Source organism: Moschus berezovskii, chromosome 25 (assembly GCF_049115385.1).
Source record: "Moschus berezovskii isolate FMDL1 chromosome 25, NW_MosBer_1.0, whole genome shotgun sequence".
Classification (NCBI taxonomy): Eukaryota; Metazoa; Chordata; class Mammalia; order Artiodactyla; family Moschidae; genus Moschus; species Moschus berezovskii.
Window position 1 is genome coordinate 8,498,164 of NC_142484.1, and position 22,302 is coordinate 8,520,465.

The 22,302-nt window shown below is 60.6% G+C and overlaps 1 protein-coding gene across 4 annotated transcripts; it reads right to left on the minus strand.

The window, feature by feature from the left end:
* Window positions 1–1,693: 1,693 nt before the first annotated feature.
* Window positions 1,694–17,778, minus strand: PLCB3 (phospholipase C beta 3). 4 transcript variants are annotated; one of them, XM_055415639.2, is made up of 31 exons: window positions 17,530–17,778; window positions 14,180–14,257; window positions 13,843–13,911; window positions 13,614–13,754; window positions 13,313–13,392; window positions 13,154–13,207; window positions 12,986–13,061; window positions 12,782–12,882; window positions 12,074–12,240; window positions 11,853–11,999; window positions 10,704–10,944; window positions 10,443–10,527; window positions 10,181–10,367; window positions 9,249–9,454; window positions 8,330–8,426; window positions 8,167–8,251; window positions 7,766–7,890; window positions 7,278–7,432; window positions 7,036–7,197; window positions 6,352–6,451; window positions 6,162–6,266; window positions 5,856–5,947; window positions 4,424–4,589; window positions 4,299–4,334; window positions 4,018–4,186; window positions 3,303–3,441; window positions 3,133–3,209; window positions 2,917–3,006; window positions 2,769–2,826; window positions 2,385–2,471; window positions 1,694–2,302 (listed from the first exon to the last, which is right to left on the minus strand). In XM_055415639.2, exons 1-31 carry the CDS (start codon window positions 17,626–17,628, stop codon window positions 2,099–2,101), a joined length of 3,678 nt encoding a protein of 1,225 aa, XP_055271614.2. In that variant the 5' UTR covers window positions 17,629–17,778; the 3' UTR covers window positions 1,694–2,098. The 4 variants fall into 4 exon arrangements, with proteins under 4 accessions (XP_055271614.2, XP_055271613.2, XP_055271612.2 ...); XM_055415638.2 differs by having other exon boundaries at window positions 3,303–3,444; XM_055415637.2 differs by having other exon boundaries at window positions 3,994–4,186.
* Window positions 17,779–22,302: the final 4,524 nt, after the last annotated feature.

Consider the following 22,302-nt stretch of genomic DNA (forward strand, 5'->3'; position numbering starts at 1 on the left):
GACACATTGGGCGGGGGAGGGGACGGAAGGCTCGGCCCAGGGCTGTGAGTAGAGGGATCGCTAGGGAACCAGAGAAGCTTCACCAGGCCCTGGGAGCCGAGCTGAGAGCTCAATTCCAGAAAGGTTTATTGGCGCCCCCTACAGACTAGCCAGCGCTTTATACTAGGTACACAGACCTGGATTGCGCCACAGCAGCCCCTGTTATTCCTAGCTTCCTGGCGAGGGAGGCAGCCTCTCAGGAGTTAACGCCAGCCCAGTGCTCTAACAGGGGCCTGGAACCAGGGTGAAGGCGGCTCCCTCCAGCAGAGGAAAGTCAGGGAGGACTTCAGGGAGGAGGTGAGCCAGACCTGGGACTTGAAGACATGAGGGAGGGTGCTGTCATTTCCAGTAGCGGAAATAGCAGACCCATGGAAGGATGGGAGAGCTGCAGAGGCCAGGCTTTTCAAGAGTTGGAATGTCATACCTAGGAGTTTGGAATTTAGCCTGGTCTTTGAGGACCTGGGGACTATGCAGTGTTTTACGTGTGAAGTCAGGAAGATAGGAGTTGCCTGCTGCGGGGCCTAGATGGGGCAGATGTGGAGCTAGGACAAGGCCTGACTGCAGAAACAGGGAAGGCCTGGGCACTGGTACTGACCCAAAGGGAGTGGGGCCCAAGGCAGAGGTTCCTGGCCCTGGGAAGGCCTTGCTCTGGAAGCCCTGTTCTCTGGCCTCCCCACCCCATCTGTTTGCCTGAGGCTGCAGCAAAAACAAAGAAAGAAAACACTCAATTGGCAGGAGATAAGCCCAGATAAGAGGCTGCCTTCCTCCGGAGGAGGCAGGCAGTCAGCCCAGGAAGGGCCAGGAAGCTGGGAGAGGCCTTGAAGAAGTGCCAACCTGACCCTGCTGTAGTACCCAGCCGCACCCTCACTGCAGGGTCTCTGCCACTCTACGCTGTCTCAGGGCAGGAGGGGGAGGCATGGAGCAAGTCCTCCAGGCTGGCCGAAGACAGTCTGCCCTAGAGGCTCCATGCCCCCCATGCCTCCAGGTCAGGATGTCTTGACTTAGCTGTGACCTCAGTTTCCTCATCTGCAAAACAGGCATAACATCTCCCTCACAGGGAGGAGGGGGATGCCGCATCTCCCCTGCACATGCTGTGACCATCAGCGCCCCTTCTCCCAGGGGTCACTTCCAGGCCCATCTACTTCCTGCCTATTGCTGAGAGCCCAGGTGCCCTGATGTTGGGCAGGTTTTGAGCTGCCCAACTGCACCCCTAGCAGGTCTATCCCCTGATAGAATCAACTGCCTGTGTGGCCAAAAGCAGCCTCGGCGGAAGATGCTGGGTGCTTGGGTCATATCAGGCTACAGGAAGAGGGGGCAGGGGAGGCTTCCTGAAGCAGAGGCCTGAGCCTCTATGAAGGGAGGAGAAGAGCCCAGGAAGGAGAAAAGTAACCGGAGTAAGGGGCGGGGGAAGCAGAGTGAGAGCCCAGGGCAGAGGGCAGAGAGGCAGGAAAGCCTGAGGAAGGCCAGAGGGCCTCTGATGTCAGGTCACTGGCAAGACCTCCAGGCAGTTCCTGGGCAAGGAGGTCTCAAAACCCTTTGTTGACCCCACAAGCCCATTTTACAGATGAGAAAACTGAGGCTCCAGAAAAAGCAGAACCAGATCTAGGGCCCAGAATCCTCTCCAGTACTGCCCCAAACCATGCTGCACACAGGGTCCCTGAAATCCACGTTTATTCACATAAAAAAAAATCCCCAAAGGAAAGAGAAAGAATGTGACTTCCCAGAGCTCAAAGGCTCCACCCACTGTTCCCTGGGGAAGTGAGGGAGACAACTCCCACTCTAGGGTGTGGGTGTCATGGGGGTGAGGCCCTTCTGGCCCAGTGTGACCCACCCAGCACCTTCCCTAGGACTGAGGGCAGGAAGGAGGGGCTGGGGACTAATGGGGCCCCAGGGGGGTAAAAGGAGGGAGTTAGTGTGGGGTGCTTGCCCTGGTTTAAAAAAATAAAACTTCTAAAGATAAAAAGTTTAAAAAAAAAAAAAAAGAGCATTTAGTGTCTTAGCCTCCTGCCCTCCTCCCAGCGCCCACCCTGGCCTGGTGGCCACCTCTTGCTCAGCCAGTTCAGAGCTTTGTAGTCTCCTCCTGGCTCTCTGAGTCAGCGCCAGGCAGGTGCCCGCTGCTCCCAGGCGCGTGACCGTTGCTGGCACAGGCGACCAGATGCCCGTCCCCAAGTCCCTCTGATGTCTCGCCCAGCAGGCTCCAGCGGATCTCCTGGGGCAGCCTCTCCCGCTGCTCCTGACACTCCTGGACCAGCTGAGCCAGCAGCTGCAGGAGGAGCAGTGTCAGGGAGGCCAGCCCAGGCCACCCGCCCACCTGCCGCCTGCCTGCCCCTCACCCATGGCCTCACCTTGGGCTCCTCTTCCGTCAGCTGTTGGAGGATCTGCTGCTGCCCGGCCACAAGGCGTTCCTGCCGCTGCTTCTGGGCCTCCTCCAGCTGTGTGTGGGGGACAAGTGCTCACACAAGGGTCTCTAAGGGAGGGGCGTGGGCCCCGGGGCTCTGTGTGGGCATAGAAGTCAGGCAGACCCTCTTTCTGAGCAAGGAGGCGAAGGTTTCCAGGGCTGTGTGACCAGGGTCCTGAGATGACTCTTAACAGCAAATGTTCCAGACCCACAGAGAAAGGATCTAGAAGTCCCTCTAGGGCGACGGAACATCAGGTTGGCACCCAAGATACCGGTTTAGGATGACTGAAGGAATGGGGCTGGGCTAGGGTGGCACCGGAGCTTCACTCACCCGACGGATGGAGTTGACCGACTCAGTGATGTGCCGACGGTTAATCTCTGTCAGTTCCCTGCACAGGAGCAAGGAGGATGGGCTCAGCGCCCAGGGACCCGCCCGGCCTGCCCAGCACGCAACTGGCCCCCAGCCCCGATGCCCTTACGCCTCCTTCTTATGTTTCTCCCTGGTCTTGGCCTCTGAGATACTGTTGTGGCGTTTCCTGTCCAGGATCTTCTGCAGTTCCTTCTTCTCCCTGGAGGAGCCAGTAGGAGAACAGGCAGGGTCAGTAGCAGGACAGGGGGTTGTGTGTGTGCGTGTGTTTGCTCGCCCCGTGGCACTAGGAAGTACCCCCCCCACCCACAAGACCCCAGGCCTTCACCTCTCGTTTATCTCCTTCAGTTTCTTCAGCTGAGTCATGTGAGCATCCAGGACAACCTCCCTGAGCTTCAGCTGAGCCTACAGACACAGTGGCCGACAGGTGACCCTGGGCTGTGACAGGCCTGTTCCTGAGGCAGGCTCCACCCGCCCCCCGGCAGGCCACCCCTCAACCTGCTGCAGGTGCTCCAGCCTCCGCGCCGCCTCTGTGTCCGCCTGGGCCGCCCTCAGCTCCAGCAGACACTGCACCTGTTTCTTCTGGAACTCTTGAAACCTGCTAACCTCTTCCTCTTCTGCCCTCTCGTCCTCCCCGCTTCTGTGGGGAGAACCCCTCTGGGTAATACTCAGATTGTCACATGAACCTGGACCAGGAGGGCAGGGGGACAGGGCAGATGCCCACAGGCAGTGACAGATACCAGCCCAGAGAGGTGGGATCGGTTATGCCAAGAAGGAGGCCTGTTAGCTCCCCGCAAATGTTAGGAGCCTGTCTGGGCAACAGTTCCTGGAAACATGCTCTTATGGGGACTTCAAAAAAGATATCCCTCTTGGTGGCTCAGCTGGTAAAGAATCCGCCTGCAATGTGGGAGACCTGGGTTCGATCCCTGGGTTGGGAAGATCCCCTGGAGAAGGGAAAGGCTACCCACTCCAGTATTCTGGCCTGGAGAATTCCATGGACTGTATAGTCCACGGAGTCGCAAAGACGGTGGGACCCAGAGTCCTCTGTCTTCCTTGCAGCAAACCACCTTCCTGGGGTCAAAAGGGCAGCCCTGGGCCATCCGTCTATGCCCACCTAATGCAGAAACCCTCATATTCATTTTCACATTCACGTCCATGCACAAAGCACACGGGCAGGCGGGACACTCACAAGACACCAGGTCGCTGTTGGCACCTGCTCCCCGCGCGGGCCTGGGCCAGGTTGTCGAGCAACCGGCGTGTGAGGGCAACGGCCTTCCGCTGATGTTTCTTGTACAGCTCCCGGAAGTCTCGCTCTTGCCGGCTGCGGAGCTTCACCAGGGCCTTGTGGCCTCGGAGCTCGTCCAGCGGGGCCGGGGCCACCTCTGTGGACAGCAAAGGCGGGCTGGGCTGGGCTGGACTGGGGCAGACCACCCCTGCCGGAGCACCAGTTCCCTCCAGAAGTAGCCCTGCCCCCAGGACAGGCCCGCCCCCTACCTGAGAGGATGCTGGCGATGAGATCATCACGCTGACCTGGAAAGCAGAGGCAGGGCTGGCTGTGAGAAGCTGGAGAAGGGCAGAGCTAGTCCCCTCTCTCCGCCTACCCCCAGGCCGCCCCTTACCTGGGCTGCTGATGGAGGAGCTGATGGAGGAGCTGGTGGGGGAGGTGGCGGGGCCTGGGGGCCGGCGCGGGGAGGCGTCCAGTGGGCTGGGCGTGGGGTGTGGGTTCAGTTGGTACCCCAGCTGCTGAGACTGGGTCTCCTGGCTCGTCTCTGGGCCAGCCTGAGCCTGCAAGGGCGGGGTGGAGAAAGTAGAATGCTCTATGCTCCTTCCAGAAATGCTACTCTCTCCAGACCCTTTTATTTTTTTAAATATTTTTTGGGGAGGGAGCCACACCATGAGGCTTGTGGAGGACCTTAATTCCCCAACCAGGGATCACACCTGGGCCCTCAGCAGTGCAAGTGCAGAGTGCTAACCACTGGACCACCAGAGAATTCCCCCTCTCTAGACCCTTCCGTCCTTCACAACCTCCCTCAGCCCATGGCCCTGGACTCCTCTCATCTGTCATGTGGGGGCTGTGAGAATAACTCCATGAGAACAAGACATGCATTTCTAGCCCCCTTTTGCACGTGGGGCATGGGGAAGAGAACGTGAGATTGTGTCTCTAGGATGCCAGGCCTCACTGCATATAGTTAGGAACTTCTAGATTGTTCTGAAAAGCCCTGGCCCAGACCCAAGTTCCCTCCTGTCTCTGAGTACCCCCTCCACCCTTGCCCACAGCTGCTCATCTTCCTCGATGCTTAGCTCCTGATTAAATCAACGAAGGAAGTGACCGCAGAGGGGGTACTAGTCTCTCCCGCTAATAACTCCAAGCAGCCGGCTCTCTTCCCTGCTGCCGCAGGCCCCCAGGGGACCGGGCCTAGATGTGTGGCCAGCCTCTGCTCCTGACCCCTCCCCGCAGAAGCCATGGCCCGTCTCATGGCTCCCAGGACCACGCTTGAAAAGCTTTTAGGGCTTCCAACTGCCCTGGTGAAGCGGCTGAACTCTGCACCCTGGCTTTGAGCCTGCCGGCAGCCAGAAGAATTCTAGCCCTGGACAATCCTGAAGGCCTTTCTCATGCAGAAGGGATTTCCACCTCCTTAAAATGTGCAGAGTAACCCCAGGCAGCTGAGCCTCCTGAACAAGAGAGCCCAGAAGCCCCAGCCGTACAGCATGGTGGAAGGGTGCTGGAGGCAGAGTCCAGGATTGGAGGGACAGTGTGGGTGAACCCTTGAAGCTGGCGTCAGCAGCAAGCAGGGAACAGGCTCCTCGGAGAGAAGAGTCCTACCACCAGCTGGGATTGGCATAGGCGGTGCAGACAGAGGAGAGCGGAGAAGGCTACAGGGTGCTTCCCCACCAGGGCTGGGACCAGGGGTCAGCTCTGACCACTCTCCCACCCTGACACCCCCAGGATCCAGGTGAGCCTGAGCTCTGCTGCCTCCTGCCTGTCAAGAGCACAGGCAGACAGACCCCTCCAGGCATCACTGTGCCTGCCTCTGACCTGCCCTGGCTCACCTCACTTTCCCCAATGAGGGCGGCCAGCTGCTTGGCCCTCTGGTCCATCAGGCTGACATGCTTGATGGGGTTGATCAGGGCCTCTGCATAGTCTGGGGGTGGAGAGGCAGAGGGCAAGGGTCTCAGAGACAGAACCCCCGGGGCCCACACCCTCCCCAGCTCTGATCTCACGCAGGGACTGCAAAACCACCCACAGATCTGTTTACCACCCACCTGGGGCCACCGGTCCCAGCCACTCCTAGGCCCTGGTGGTGTCCTTGTCCCCACCCTGCCTGGCCTGGCCTGCCCCAGCCCCCTGCAGCTCACCCTGGTGGTCATCGGGGATGTAGTCGGAGGCCTCGGTGTAGATGAGCAGGGCTGGCAGGCACAGCGGCTGGTTGGCCTCGTTTCGCAGGCAGATGTAGTGGTACCCTGGGAGGGCGGGAGGGCAAGGGGGCTGAGCACAGGTCCCCACTAACTGTGCCCCCCGAACTGCTCAGAGCCCAGATGGCCTCACCTGAGCGGATGGCGGAGACGGGCAGGATCCGGTGCCCCACGAACTTGCCCCCCTCCTCAAAGGCCGCGATGCGCAGCGAAGCCAGCGTGGGCAGCACCACCTGAGGGCCCAGACTGGTCTGAGCCACAGCTGACCACAGCCAGCAAGGCCGCCACCCAGAGTGGGCCCCTGGACCACGTGACCCGACCACAGACCATCAGATGCCATCACCACTGAGCCAATGGTGGACCCGCACCTCCAGAGCCTGGCCAGAGGTGGCCAGCGTCCCCCAGAGCCCTGAGTCCAGAGGACAGGCAGACAGACTCCTCTGGGCACCATTATGGTGGGACCGGTCTGGTCACTGTCAGCTTAGCACCTAGAGCGAGCCATGTATCTGAGACTGAGGCCGCATCCTCGGGGGGCCATCCATCTGGGAGGCGGGGAGAAGCTGGGGTGAGCTTGCAGCAAGTCCCTCCTGCCTGGGAGAGGGGGTGGGCTGTGCCCCCGGGGGGCTACGGAACCTCCTGTGGTCTCAGCTTTCTGTCTCCCCACCCTGACCCCACAGAGGGCAGGGAGCTCCAGCCTGATGCGGGGACACGCAGGACCTGGGGTGACAGGCCTAGCCTCGGCACTCTCACCTCTGACCCCCAACCACACAGCGTTCCTGTTCCCCCACCAAGGGAGCCCAGCAGGTCTGGGGCTCACCTTGGGGAAGTCGAACGGCTCCTCATCCCACACGGGGTTGAATGAATTCCCCTGTGAGGTTCGCGTGCGGTACTTGCGCCGCGTGTCAACGGGGAGCCCGAACATGTCCACCTCCACGTAGATGCCCACCTTCCTGTCGGACAGGAACTGCCCCGAGATCACCTGGGGGACCAGGAGGGTGAGGAGGCTGCTCACAAGTCCCGCCCCCAGGACACCCTGGCCTGCGCCCATCCTGGCCCCACCTTGACCCGCACAGCATTGGCCACGATGCCGTCCACGATGACTTCGGTGAAGGGGTCAAAGGACTTGTCCGGCCGCCGCATGAACTCAGGTTTGAGTAGGTAGCCGCTGCGCCCGTTGTACTCGAACACGCCGGCATTGAGCTGCATTGGCACATCTGGGGGGGAGGGGCACAACATGGGGAGGAAAAGGGTCAGCAGATGGAACAGGGTCAGGAGTCAGGAAGGACACTGCTGTGCAGTGCAGTGGGCGGACCAGGGGTCATTCAGGTCAGAGCAGATGGCATCCAGGATCCAGACTCCAGGACAAGGGGCTGGGTCTAGCATCAGCCAAGGTCAGGGATTAAGGTCAGCCAAGGTCTCGGTTGGATGTGGGGATCTGGGATTAGATAGAGTCAGAGGTCCCTGCAGTCAAGATTCACAGGGTCAGGGGACAGAAGTTAGTGAGGCTGGGGGCCAGAGGTCAAAGTTCAAGGCTGGGCAGCACTCACCCAGGGTCTGGAAGTTGAGTGCAACGAGCTGGCAGCCCACGTTCCAGAAGAGCTGGGGCATGTAGTTGGACGAGTCCACGCGGGTGCCCTTGGGGTAGATGCGGCTGAGCTGCTGCTTGTTGTATCTGAGGTTGACAGTCAGGGACCACAGGCAGGTACTGGCCCCGCGTTCTGCCTCAAGTCCAGTGCTCCAGGCCCATCCTCAGCCCCTGTGAACCCGCCTCCTGGCCTTGGCTCAAGCTGTCCCACAGCCCCCACTTCTCAGTGTAGGCCCTGGACAGTCTCCCAGGCCCGCTCCCAACCCAGACGGGTGCTCGAGAGTCAGGAGTGGTAGAACCACCCGAGCCTGCCTCCCAGTGAGCAGCACCACCCTGGCCTGCCAGACCGTCTGCGCAGGATACTCCACAAACTCCATGGGGCTCTTGGTCAGCTGCTCCATGGCCTTGGTCTCCACGAAGGATGACATCTCGAAGCACTTGTTCCTCTCTGGGGGATGGAGGTGGGAGGGGATCAGGCCTGGCAGAGCCCGACTGCCTCCCCTGCCCCACCTCTCACTCCACTCACTTCGAGCAGCCTCGAAGGACTTGAACTTGACAGGCTCGATGTAGTTGACGAGTGTGGACATTTCCTCAGTGGCGTTGACCTCACTGCTGGCGGTGCCCTGTGGCCCCCAATTGCAGGGTCAGCAGTTCCGTGGCCCCCAGCCGGGAGTTGGAAGCTCCCTCACCTGCCCCCGCACCACAGAGCAGGCGCTGACCCTCTTCCCAGCCCGGCCACAGCCTGTCCGTCATGGTCCCATGCGCCCCACAACCTTCTCTCTGGGCCTTGCTGACTGGGCCCTGGACCTCACCTTCCCGATCTGCCTCCTGCCGCCCGAACCTTGGAAGCTGGAACTCCTCAGCCAACCTCAGAGGTTCAGTTATTCAGATGAGGGTGAGCCCCCAAATTCCCACCCCCACTCTCATTTCCAGCGACCGCCTTGCCACCTCTTCCTGAGTACCTCACAAGATTCCCCAAGCCTTGCAACCTGAGCTCGCTCACCTCTGCTCACACCCTGGTTCCCACTCTGGGCCCCTCCCAAACCCAGTCTCAGCGCTGACCCGCTGACCTTTCCTGTCACTTCTTTTCCCCGGAACTCAGTGCCCGCCCTCCTCCACACTCTCTGGCCCTGCCACAGGGCCTTTGCACAGTCCCCCTTCGTCAGTCCGCTCACCCAGCGTCCTCCCCGAGGTCCGACTCCCCACTCCTCACCCCGGTTCTGCGCCCTAACTCACCCCTCCCAGTCCATATCCAAACACAATTTCACACTTGCTTCCACACCTGTTTACCTGAGACCCTCCCCCACTCCACATACACCCCACACGTGAACTCTGGGAGGGCAGGTGGACCCAGCACTCAGGGCTGTGCCTGGCACAGTCAGGGCTCAGCCCACTTGGGAAGTGAGGGCATGCCGCTGCCGCCTCATCCCGCTCGCAGGCCTGACCTCGTCCGTGGTCGGCTTTTTGGGGTCCGTCTGTTCCTCCTCCTCCTCGTCCTCTTCCTCATCCTCCCGGTAGCCAGGTCCAAGAGCATCAGGGCCCCGCTGCAAACCCTCTTCCCCCAGAGACTTCTGAGGCTCCAGGCTGGGCTTCTCGAGGCCTGCCTCCTCCCCATTGCTCAGGCCTGGGCAGCTGTCAGAGCTGGGGGACCCTGCAGAGGACAAGGCCATGGGGTCAGGAGTCAGGGCACACAGTCGCTCAGGAGCCAGGAAGGGTTAGGCCCGGGGGGTGCAGAGCTGCCTCATGGAGTCCAGGGGTACTCTCAGCGCAGTGTGACTGGGGAGAGGGGGGAGGTCAGGAGTTGAATGGGATCAAATTCAGCGGTAGTGTAGAGGAGTCAAAGGTCAGGGTGCAGATATAACTGGGGAGATGTAACTCAGGGAGATAGACACGGTGGCTCAGAAGGCTGAGAACTGGGATACAACAGCCTTGACCGTGGGGGGTAAGGATGACAAGGTGGGGTTCCAAGTCAGGGATCAGTTAGCGCCACACCCCGTGAGGGGGCTTAGGGAGGTGAGCAGTCAGGGGTCAGATGGAAGAGGGACCTCAATAAACTGAGAGGTCAGGGTGAGCTGAAATGAGGACCCGCTGGAATGGTACATTCAGAAACGGTCTCAGGAGAGAGACGGTTCACTGAGGTCAGAGGTCAGAGGTCTGAGTCACAACCTGGTTGAGAGGGAACACCTCTGTGAGGTGCTAGCTGGAGGCTGAGACTGCAGGGTCAGGAGGTGGATGGAACCACATCCCAGGCGGCGAGTGGCTCGGAGAGGGGGGAGGTCAGGTTGGGAGCAGAAGGTGAGTCCCCAGAGAGGGCTGGGCTCAGAGAAGTGGGGGCTTAGGGTCGGGACTGGGGTCGGAGGTCAGGCCAGGATCTCACCGAGCTGGGGCGAGGAGGGGTCGGTGGTGGCAGAGCTCTCGCTCAGGGCCGAGTTGCTCTGTTCCAGTGGCCGCTTGCGCACGGAGCTGTCAGGGACGCCGCTGCCGAGTCGGTGCCGCTTCTTGTTCTTCACCAGGATGCGGCCCATCAGGTCCTGGGGGCTGGGCAGGGAGACGCCTGGGGCCAGCTGGTGGGCACGGACAGGTCAGCGTCTGCCAGGCGCCCAAACCCCCACTCCCCGCCCCAGCTCTGAGCCCCATACCGGGTACTTGTCCAGGGGGTCGATGAGCAGAGCGTCCCCAAAGATGGAGCGGCAGTACTCGGCCATCTTGGCCTGCTGTTTCGCCCTGTGGGGCCAAGGTCAGAGGTCAGAGGTTCCTGGGGGTGAAGCTGAAGTCCCCAGAGTGGGTCAGAGGCTGGCAAGATCATGGAAAGGGTCACCCTCTCCCAGGGTCAGAGGTCACAAGAGCAATCCAACAGTGCCATGGTGAGTGGCTGTCCCTGGGATCGGGGTCCCACTCACGAGTCCACATGGTTCTCAAAGGAGAGGATGACGGGGTAGGGCGAGGTCTTGAAGGCGGTCTCCGCGATGGCCTCGAGCACGTCTCTCAGTGGCACCTCCGTGGTCATGGTGAAGCCGTGTGTGATGAACGGCTCCTCCTCGGGTGGCCGCCCCTTCCACACGTCCAGCTCCACGCAGCGGCAGCCCCACAACAGCGCCTGCCGATACATCTCCACGGACGAGGTTCCGGCCAGCTGCCCCGCTGGGGACGAGGCTCCATCACCACCAGTGCCCGGCCAGCCTGGCTCCTCGCCCTCCTCCCCAGGCCTGCGCTGAGCTGGGTGGGGCTGTGCTGGGGACGCAGAGCCCCGGTGGTGGCCTGGCCCGGGCTCACCTTGTCTGGCCAGCTACTGCTCACTCCATGATTCACTGTGGAACCGGCATCACCTCTCCCCAAAGCCCGAAAGCCAGGCAGAGTCAGCGTCCACCGGCACTGGCTGACAGGTGGGGCCCTGCACTGCCAGGTCTCACCCTCTCTCGGATGCACTCCCATCACCCCCATCCCACAGGCCTGAACTGGGAGTTGTCCCCAACACCCCCACGGCCCCCCGCTTCCCTTTCTCCCCTCCACGGTGGCTGCCCTGGACAGCCTCTGTCATCTCCTCCTGGGGACAGCAGGCTCCTCCCCGCCTCCCATCCAATCTCTGTGGAGCACAGGGCATTAGCCTTCTAAAGACATACCAGGTCACATCACCTCCCCCTGCTCCACACCTTGCAAGAACCCTTCCCCTTCACTCAGGATCAGTGCAAATTCCTTCCATTCTTTCTGTACCTCCAGGGTCCCTCCCAGGGACACCTGCCCCAACTCCCGCCCCACCCTGCCCCACCCCACCTCTTGGCCTCCTTTCAGCTTCAGAGCACCAGGTGGTCTCCAGTTCCAGCTCCCCACCCCCCCAACATACACAAGCTGTCCTTCACAGGGCAGGTGCGGGCCTCAGCCCTTCCCCTGGGGAAGCCTCCTGGACCTCTGGGGAAACCCATGCAGAGAAGCCCGCTCCCCAGGACAGGCTTGCTATTTCTGGCTTGCTTCCCCAGCATGGGCCACCCCAAAAGGAGGGAGGCAGTCTAAGGACCAGAGGTCAGAGGCCACGCTAGGATGGGGGCGCTCACCCGTGAGATAGGTGTTATGCGAGGAATTGATGAAGTAGGCGCTGAGCGGCTGGGTCATGTCTGCGCTCAGATCCAAGGCCTCAAGCGGCAGAATGCCGTTCTCCTCACCTCCCAGGTAGCGGCTGAAGCCCTCCATGGACATCTGGTCTGGGGGGCAGGGTGGGGTCAGCAGGGTCAGTGGGGGCCCTCCCGCCTTGCCCCCCGCTCCCACACTGGCTCACCTCGCTCCAGGAACTGCTTGTTGGGCTCGTACTTCTCGATGAGCAGCCGAGCCTGGGAGGGCCGCAGAGGCGGGTACAGCACTTCGTTGAGCCGCGGGTCCCGCTGCTTCTGGTTGATGAAATCCATGAGCTGCTCCAGCGTCAGGTAAGGTTTGCCCTTGGCACCTCTGGAGGGGCAGGATGCTGGGTTAGGCTGCAGCCTCACCAGCCCCTGCTTCAAACCCACACCTGGGGACGAGTCAGAAGGTCGATGCCTAGCTCCAGAACCCTCTGATGGGGACGGGGGCCAGTCTCAGCCTCTCTGGGCCACAATTTCCTCATCCACTCTCCTGACCACTTGGTGCCGGCGCTGGTATCAGTAAGGGCTTTGGAAGCCACCAAGGGCTTGGCCCACCACACCGTGCCTGCCTGCAGCTCCTGGGCCCAACCTCAGCTCCAGCATCACCCACAACACATCTGAGCCAATGCATTCTGGTCCCCAACACGGGGGACCTCCTGCTGTTTCAGGAGTATCCCTGGCCAAGAAGGGTCAGCACAGAACTATCCACAGCAGAGCCCCAGGTTGCCCTGAGCACAGTCACAGCCCAGCACGCAGAGACCCTCGAGAGCTCCGCCTCCCCTCCCAGGACTGGAAGGAACGCCGCTGCCACCGCCAGCAGAGGCCAGACGCAGCACACGGGGGCCGGTGGGCAGGTCGGCCCTGCTCACATCTCCAGCAGGATCTTGTCAATGTCCGGCCGCAGACACAGCTTGTTCAGGAACCGCTCAAAGATTTCCAAGGAAAACTCGTCAGGCCGGATGGACTCGCTCTAGGGGCCAGGAGTGGAGAGTCAGAACCCAGGGACAGCCGGCCCTCAAAGAGCAGGCACCCATTATGACACCCCCCCCAACCCCTGTCCCCAGGCCCCTCACTCGGTTGAAATTGAGGCCACAGGATTCCAGTGCAGTTTCTACCCGCTTCTTGTCTGCTGAGAACATCTTCAGGATGCTGAGCAGATGGGAGGGGTTAGGGTCAGTGGGGCAAAGGTCACCAAGGTCAGAACAGCAGAGGAGGTGCTGCGGAGGGAAAGGGGTGCTCACTTCTTGACTGGAATCCTTCCATCCTGGTTTACCTGCAGCTTCAACTTCGTGTATCTGGGGAGATAGGTGGGAGGGTCATACCCCGGTACAATAGCCACCTGAACCCTGCCCCCAATGCACTCCTGCCCCGCGCTTCCCCAGGGCAGGCCCAGGACTCACGCTTTGCGCAAGAAGGTGTTCCGGGAGGCGTTCTGAGCCAGGATGTTCATAGCCAACTTGAAGAGCTCCTCGGACCAGACCTGAGGGGTCAGGATCCAGGGGCAGGGGGTGAATGGGGGACAGAGGGGCTGGCTCAGTCACTGTCGGATACACAGGAAATGCTTAAAAACTGCTTTGTCAGAGGGTGATTAGAAAAAGGGGCAGAGGACAGCCTAGTAGGCAGCAGGTGCCTACTAAGTGATGGCTGACTCAGCAAGTGAGGCGGTAGCTCCCCAAGGCCCCGCCATTGGTCCCAGCCCACCTTGGCTGTATCATCCTGCACTGCCATGAAGTTCAAGAACGTTGTATTCACCGGGTCTGGCCCAGCCACCACTGTCATCAGCTTCTCCTCCAACCGGGCATCAGGGCCCCCAAAGCCCAACACCTCCCGGATCTTAGGGTCCTGAGTAGGTGAGAGCCGAGGGTGAAGAGGGCTGTCCCCTTCCCCCATTACCTCACTTCCATCCATAACCTGGGCCCCCATCACTCACCTTGGGCAGGCGGGCATAACGGCCTGTCCTGGTGTCCCTGATGGAACTGATGTCAAGTGTGTCCACCTCCTGGGGAAACCAGATGCCACGGTGGGTCTGAGAGGCTCCAGGGTGAGAGCCGGAAGCCCCCAAGCTCCCCACCCAAGCCAGGGAGTGCTCACCCCCTTCTGTAGCCCCAGTCTTAGCCCCCACCCTTAGCACTTCCTGTCCAGGGAACTGTGGGAGAGGTCAGGCAGCAGCAGGGCCCCACCCTTAAGGGCAGGGGCAGGGGGTGGTTTTGGGGGGTCTGGGGTGGGGGGCCCTAGACCCAAGCAAGCTGAGCCAGCGCCACCCTCACCATGTTGGGTCCCGTCCAGTACAAGAAGAAGCCATTGGAGTCCACACGCAGGGTTACCAGGTTCCGACTGGAGGTCTCCTGGGGACGAGACGGATGGCAGGGGTCAAGGAGTGAGGGCTGCTGCCCAGGTTTGGTCCCTGGAACCCCGGGCCCATCCACTCCAATCTTTCTGCTGGTGAGTGAAGATGACGGCTCAGCCAGGCCACAGGTCCTTTGTGGCTCCTTTCAGTCCTCAGGATAAAGCTGAGTTCCTAGGCCCCTCCCAGCCCCACCTCCTTCTTGCCCTAAGACTCTGTCACATGGACCCACTAGCTATCCATTCCCCATCTCCAGGTTTTGCATCATTGTTCCCATGCAGGGATATCTTCCTTTCTTTACCCATGAAATCTGATCTGCCTCCTTGGAGAGGCCTCCCCAGACCCCAACCCTGGGCTATTTCCTCATAAGGTCTGAGAGGTCCCTGGTGGCTGAAGCCCCCACAGCCCCTTTGGGAATATTTATGGAATGAAAGAAGAGGGTTTGGAAGCCTGACCCGCATGGTCCTGCGTCCCTCGGGTCCCCAGGACAGCCAGCCACACTTTACATCGGCCTCAAAGTCCACTACCCTCCACTCTGCACCCCACTGGAGTCCCACAGCTTTGAGGCTCACCCAACCCATCCTACAGCACAGACTAAGTCCCCCTGGACAGGTATTAATCCTGTCCTCAGGTCCAGACAATGAATTCGCCCTCACACAAACAGCCTGGTGGTGGGGCAGCAAAAGTGTGCACTGGTTCCATTTCCAAGAAGAGCCACCCTGTGTGACTCAGGACCAGCAGCGGTGTGGAGGGGGTGGTGTCATCAGCGGCTCAGACTCATCCAGGGCCCAAGTGACCAAGTGGCCACAGGCAGAACTCTCCTGTGGCTGTTTAGTTGCTCAGTGGTGTCCGACTCTTTGCGACCCCTTGGATTGTAGCCTGTCAGGCTCCTCTGTTTGTGGGATTTTCCAGCCCAGAATGCTGGAGTGGGTTGCCATTTCCTTCTCCAGGAGATCTTCCTGACCCAGGGATTGAACTCACATCTCCTATATTAGCAGGCGCTGGCAAGCGGATTCTTTACCACTGAGCCACGAGGGAAGCCCAGAACTCTCTTGCCCCAGGCCAACAGAAGACCCTGCCTCACCCTGGTGCCACTCCCAAGTTACTGCTCCCTGGTGGTCAGTACAGCAGCTCACCCTCCCTTCTGCTTGCCAGGTACAGGTCTAAGCACTCGCTACCTAGGAGCTCACTTAGTTCTCTGAACATCCTATGCGCCACTGTTCTTCCCATTTTACTTGTGAGAAGACTGAGGCACGAGAGACTACGCAGCTTTCCAAAGATCAAGAAAAGGAGCCAAGATGTGCATGCAGGCAGTATGGCTCCAGGGTTTCCCTGGTAGATCAGACTGTAAAGAATCTGCCTGAAATGCAGGAGACCCAGATGCAATCCTTGGGTCTGGAAGATCCCCTGGAGGAGGAAACAGCAACCCAGTATTCTTGCCTGGAGAATTCCATGGACAGACGAGCCTGGTCGGCTACAGTCCATGGGCTCCCAGAGAGTCGGGCATGACTGAGCGACTAACACTACTAGTATGGTTCCAGAGGTTTTCCTGGTGGCTCAGCGGTAAAGAATCCACCTGCTAATGCAGGAAATGCAGGTTCAATCCCTGGATCGGGAAGATCCCCTGCAGGAGGAAAGGGCAATGCACTCCAGTATTCCTGCCTGGGAAATCCCTTGCCTGGCAGGCTACAGTCCATGGAGGGTCCGACAAGACTGAGCAATTGAACAACAATAACAAGTATGGCTCCCGAGTTCCAAGGTTTGGGAATCCGGGAACCAGGGCCTCTGCCAGACTCCCAGCGGCTGGTGTCAGCCGCCACCCCACCGTGGGGCCTGGGATCAGTCTCTGCTCTCCAGACTCAGTTTCCATTTGCGGGAGGATGGGGACTGCACTAGCCCCGCCCATCTCCGGCTTTGCTTAGGAAAGATGGGAGACTGAGCTGGAGGCAGAGGGGATGGCAGCTTGGGAACTTCTGGGGTGCTCAGGCCTCCCCACCTCACTGGGCTGACACCTACCCTCAGCCCTTCTCTGGGATTACCAACCCTGCCCTGGGGCTCAGGGGCCCCCAGTAGTGTGAAGAGGGGCTAGTTCTGTGGGCACTGCCTCCAGGGCCTCCCTCTAACCCTCCTCAGGGGCCCAGTCTTCAAAGGCAGCCGGAGCCCCAGCCTCTCAGGCCCCAAGTCCTTGTCAGCAACCCCCACCCCACCCCCAGGGCCCTCTCCCAGTTCCCACTTCCTTATTTGGGTTTATCACACTGGAAGGAAAAGGAGAAACTTTTCCCTTCATGCCGGCCTGGGGGGAGGGGTCTGTCCTAGTCCCAGGGGCGCCGGGACACCCTCTAGGGCACACCTGTTACCTCAGGCCACGCCCCCAGCCCCTCCCCCAGCTCTCACGCCTACCCGCCCCACCCAGCCGGAAAGGAGCCGGGAGTCTTCCAGGCCTCCGGCCTGGCTGGGAAGAGGCAGCAAGGAAGCTCAGGCCGGCGAGGAGGGGCCCCGGGGGCAGGGGAGGGGGCGCTGTGGAAACGAGCGTGAGGGGCAGGACCCGTCGCCGAGCCGCAGGTGGGAGCAGGGCCTCGGGGATGCACCAGGGGCAGGTCAGATAAAGGGGGGCCAGGATTTATTGGGGTTCAAAGTCCCGGTGCTAAGGAGTGGTGAGCAAAGTTCCCCCGAGGTGGAGGAACTTGGGGGGCAAAGTCTCCATGTGGGGTGACTTGGTACTCCCACCAGAGCGGGGAGCTGGGCTGGGATCCAGAAGCAGGGCAAAGGGGTGCCAGCCAGAACAGGGTGAAAAAGTGATGAATGGAGAAGAACGTTCAAACTAGGGTACGGGGAAGAGCAGGGTCCCAGAGGCACCCAGTCAGCATGGGGGTACGCTAAGCCAGAGTGGGGGTCATGGTTCTTGAGCCAGACCGTCCATTGACGGGCAGGGGTCTCGTGACCAGGCCAGGGTTGGGGGAACGAGAATTAGACGGGCAGGGAGCGGTGAGAAGGACGAGTGAAAAAGCGGGGGCTAGGATTTACTGGGGTTCGAAATCTCCGAGCCAAGGAATAAATGTCAAATTTTCCGCAGATGAGGGGCTGGACTGGCGGGTGGGGGACAAAGTCTTCCTTACGGGGACGACTGGGGACTCAAGTTTCCGGAGCGCAGCCAGGCTGGGATGGGGGTGGCGCGGTGATCAGGCCAGTCTCGGCCGGGGGTCCCCGGCGTCTGGCGGAGGAGGCGTGACGGAGTCCCCGGATCTGGGCGGAGCAGGGGGCCCCTGCACTCACCTCGTCCCATTTGATGAACTTACTCCCGCGCCGCAGGGTCTCCACGACGGTGGGCGGCTCCAGCTGCAACGCGTGGACGCCGGGCCTGGCGCCCGCCATAGCCGGGCCGGGGGCGGGTCGGGGACCCGCGGAGCCCCGACGGGGACCCGACGGCGCCGCTGTTCCCTCCGCGCGCTCCCGCACGGCCCGCTCCGGCCCGGCGGCGTCTGCGCCCGCCCGCCAGCCTGTCTGTCCCGGACAGACCAGAGAATCGGCGGGGCCCGGCCGGGGCGGGGCGGGGGCGGGGCCGCAGCGGGACCGCCCCCTCCCACAGCGTCCGGCCGGCCCGCCTCACGTCGGCTCCCCCTGGCGGCCGGGGCGGCGACTGCAGCCAGAGGAGGGATGGGAGCCGGGGGCGCCTGGACTGGGGCGCTTCGCTAGGGGAATTCAGCTGAACCGGCCCGGGGTGGAGGGAGGGCGCTTAGGGATTGGGGTGCAGCTAGGGGACTGGGTGTAGAGGGCGCTGCTGAAGACCGGCGCTGGGGTCAGCCCACTGTTTCTGAGGAGCAGGGACGGGGGTATTACCAGAGAGCAATACTTGGGCCTGGGGGAGAAGAGACCTGCCTTCCACCCCACTCCTGCAGCATTTAGCTGAGTGCTGGAAAAGCCACTCCCACACGCCCCAACCCCGGCCCTCACATCGCCTCACCCCCTCCTGCAGCAGCTCGGTCCCCCTCCCCGGGAGCAATTAGCAAGCTAATGGGCCTCCCGTCGCAGGCGCCCTCCCTCCCCCCGTCCCTAGCCCGGGGAGGCCCGGCGCCTGCCGCCTCCTTTGAGGACCCAAGCACCCTGGCTTTGTAGAGCGAGCCCTGGAACAGCGCCCTTCTTGTTCCGCAGAACCCACTCCCCACCCCCACCCCCACCCCCACCTCCAGCTCAGCCTGGAACCTGTCCCTGTGGGGCTCCCGACTGCAAACTGAGAAGGGGACAGCTGGTCGTTTTGCCTGGAGGGGTCAGAAGCCTCCTGGGTGTCCAGGAACTAGGAGGATTGAGGAGAGGCTCTGCCACGCCTGGCCCACAGCAGGTGCCCTGAAATCTGTGGCGTGCCAGGGACCTGAGCTGGAAGGCGCTTGGGCACTGAGATGGGTGGGGGCTGCAGCCCCTCCCGCAGGGCTTGGCTGGGGGGGCTCCTGCCTGGGGGCCCCTGTGGGAGCCCCCCCAATACAGAGGCAGTAGCAGCAGCAGGTTTAAAGTAGAACTCATCCAGAGGGGCCAGCCAAGTCACCTAGAAACCCAGAAAGAGACGGAGCTGTTTCTGGGGGAGGAGGGGTCAGTCAAGGAGGAGGCAGCCCTACAGGCTGCCTTTGCCCCAGGCTCTCAGACCCCCAAGGGGAACCCTGCCTAGCACTGGCCATCCTCAAAATCCCCACCCTGTTGAGCACCAACTCTAACAGATCTCCTAGCCTTTGGCTGAGACCCTGTGGGTGTGATTATTATCTCTCCTTGAGGCCCAGAGAGGGGAAAGGACTCGCCCAAGGTCACACAGCTTGGTAGGAGGATTGCAGCCCTCTGTCTTGAAGGTCAGCTTCTGTCCTGTCTTTACTCCTTGCCCTTCAAGGAGGGGCCTCTTCAAGAGACAAAGCAGGACTGGACTTGTGATCCTTGTCCTCTCTCACCAGAGCAACAGAGCCGTACCCCTCAGAGACTCAGGGACCACAAGGTCTCATTGGGTAGCCATGCAGGATAGAGATGCGCCTCTGCTCCCCTAGCTTGGGTGCAGGTCTACTGGCCAAACCTAGTCTTTGTCCCTCCGTCACCTTGTCCAGAAGTTGAAGGCTGTCAGAGGATGAAGTAGGCAGATGGGTATGAGATGACCCCTGGGTACTGGATATCTAAGGAATGGACAGCAGATCGTGGGGATGCCAGGGAGGAGGGTGGAAAGGACATGGGTCAGCTCTGGACCAGGGGGCCTGCCAGCCGGTGCCAGGACCACCAGGGCCTGGAGCCATGGCCTGAGCTTAGGGGTAGAAGCTCTAGGCGGCAGCTTCTTGAAAAACAAGATGGGAGCCTGTTTCCTGGGCCTCCGGCCCTCCCCGCCCACCATGTCTCCAGAGGCCAGGGCAACCCCCATTAGAGGGCTCCTTCCTCCTTGCACACTTTCTTCCTGCCTTGGTAATGGTAATAGGGTTTCTCGGCAAGCCGTAATGGTGGAAGGAACGCAGTCTTTCCGGCCTCTACCCTTGATTAAAGGAGCGGTCTCAGCCACAGGACCCTCCCTAGGGCCTCTGCTTTAGGAGGCAGTGAAAGCAGCTTCAGCTGCTCTCTGGGGGAGGTGGGCCAGGACCCCAGGAGAGGTGGGGCTGGGGAGGCTACAGCCTGGGGCTGGAAGGATGAGTAGCAGCACAGGAACAGGTTCAGACAGGAGGCTAAGGGCTGGGATATGGTCTTGGAGCACCGACCTCAGCCGCAAATCACCAGAAGTCAGCGGAATCAGCCCCTTTGAAGAGGCTCAGGGTAGGTAAATGACTGGCTCAGGGCCTCTCAGCCTAGGGCAGAGGCAGGATTTGGACCCAGTTATTCCGCTCCAAGGTTTTGTGCTAGGCAGTCAAGCCTCCAAGGCGGCTGCAGGCCATCATGGCCATCTATGCTAACATAGAGTAGGTGGCCATGGGGAGGGACTGGACAGATAGGGGAGTCAGCCCGAGGAACCTGGGAGTGTCCTGGGGGTGGCACAAAAGGTGGAGAGAGGGATTCAGGAAGAGCGTCCCTGGCTCTGTCTTCCCTGTTCAGCCTAGAGACCCCTCAGAGGACACCATGAAATTTGGAAATGATAGGAGGCCTTCACACCAGCCTTGAGGGGAGGAGGGACAGGAAGATCACTGCTCAGGGTCATAGCATCTGGAGGGACAGAGCTGGGACTGGTCCCCAAGTTTTCACCACCTATAGGTTTCATTCCCACAGCGAACTATGATACAGCCTCCCTCTTTACTGCAAGCCTCCCCCGCCCCCACCACCCCAGGCCTGAATCAGTGCTCCAGTTTAAAAAGAGCAAACCCACCCTGGTGGGGTGAGGTGGGGCGTGGGGCAGAATTTGGATTTGGTAAATTGCTTCTCCCATCAGGCCAAGCTCAGAGTCAGAACCCAGGCTGGGGATGGGACTCTCTTAGAAAGGGTGGGTCCTTCCTAAACCACAGAAGAAGGGTCAGCCCTTCCCTGGCCCCAGAGGCTGGCCAAAGAGAGGCTAAGGCCCGACGGGGGCCAGGGAGGGAGAAGGTATCAGCCCATCACTGAGCCACATGAGTCATGTGCCCCCTGTTCAGGCCTTTCAGGGAGAAGCCCATCTGGCATGAATCCCACCACCACCATCACCACACACAGCATTCTCAGCCACTGCCTTCTCCTTGTCTGTACTCTCCAACCTAAAGGTTGGAGGTTTAAGGTAAGCCTAAAGTCCTGGGTTTTGGTGTGTCTGCAGCATCACACCAACTGTATGAACCTGGGCCAGTGTCGACCTCTGTTTGAACCCCATCTGCTGAAGAGGGTGTCTGGCATCCAGAGGGGCTGGGACTTAGTGTCTCTAGGACCTGGAGACTCTGCTTGGGACTGCAGAGGGTGAGCCTGTCCTCTGTGGTCTGTGGAAGCATCTGAAACAGAGTTGCGCAACCTTGTGTGGCGGTAGGAGCAGTGACTTTGTGTCAGGGGGCCTGCGTAGACAAGCTGAGCTCCATTGCTCTCTGGGTGTGTGACTTAACCTCTGTGGTGCAATCACTGAAACTTCCACGTCCTTTCCTATTTAATCTTTGCCACAACCTTCGGAGGAAATGGAGGCACACAGGAAGCTTTTCATTCGGTCATTTGTTCAACCAATTAAACACCGACTGTGAGTCTGACCTAGGTGCAGAGAGTTCAGCAAGTCAGTTAATTTGCCAGATCCGTGTGGTTTGAAGCTGAGCGGGTCCACTCAATCATGGGTATCAGCAGTAAACAAGGGCCAGACAGGTCTCAGCCTCACAGAACCCATAGTTGAGAAATGCGAGACGGACTATGAACCAGTGAATGAGAGACACTATTTAAGAACCGACTATGTGGAACTCGTATTAGGGTCAGCAGTTATTATTATCTTTATTATCCTGAGTACTGGCTCCTCCACTTCCAAGTTCTTTAAACCTCAGTTTGCACACACAAGAGATTGCAGGGTGCGGAGGACCGCGCCCTGTGGAGACCAGCCCTACGAGGGCGCTCCAAACAAGTTTTCCCCGCCCGGGCTCCGCTGCGGGGGAGGGGCAGCCATGCGGGGCAGGACTCTGTGAACTACATTTCCCACAATCCCATCCTCGACCGCCATCTTGGCCGGTGGGCGGTGGCTGCCCGGGGTCTGGCCCTTCAGGCCGCTCGGCCGGCTCAGCTCACCCCCAACCTAGGCCTCCATCATGGGGTGCGCGGAACCCCAAGGAGGGGGGCGTCCAGTGACCTGGGCAGCGCCTGTCCGTCTTCTCCACCCCTCCACCCCCGGGAGCCCAGTCCACGTGTCTGTCAGCGCGAAGACGCCTCTTGTCCCCCGCTGGCCGAAGGGAGGGGGTGGCGCTCCCAGGTCTCCTCCTCGGACCTCTGTCCCGAATACAGTGCCCACTCCCCTCCATTCTCAGCCGGCCCCTGTTTTTGCTCCAACAGAAGACTAGGTTCCCCCTTGGAGCGCAAATCCTCGCACCGGGCGCTTAAAACGCCTGGGTGTAGGGCAGGAAGGTTAAAAGGGAGAGGGGACAGCTAAGACCAAACCTCTGAGGACTAGATCCT

Coding starts and splice junctions, on each gene's coding strand:
- PLCB3 (XM_055415636.2), bottom strand. CDS start 17,628: ATGGCGGGCGCCAGGCCCGGCGTCCACGCGTTGCAGCTGGAGCCGCCC. Junction 10,945..11,852: donor GCATAACACCTATCTCACGG/GTGAGCGCCCCC, acceptor CCTCGTCCCCAG/CGGGGCAGCTGGCCGGAACC. Junction 10,368..10,442: donor ACCCCCTGGACAAGTACCCG/GTATGGGGCTCA, acceptor CGTGCCCACCAG/CTGGCCCCAGGCGTCTCCCT.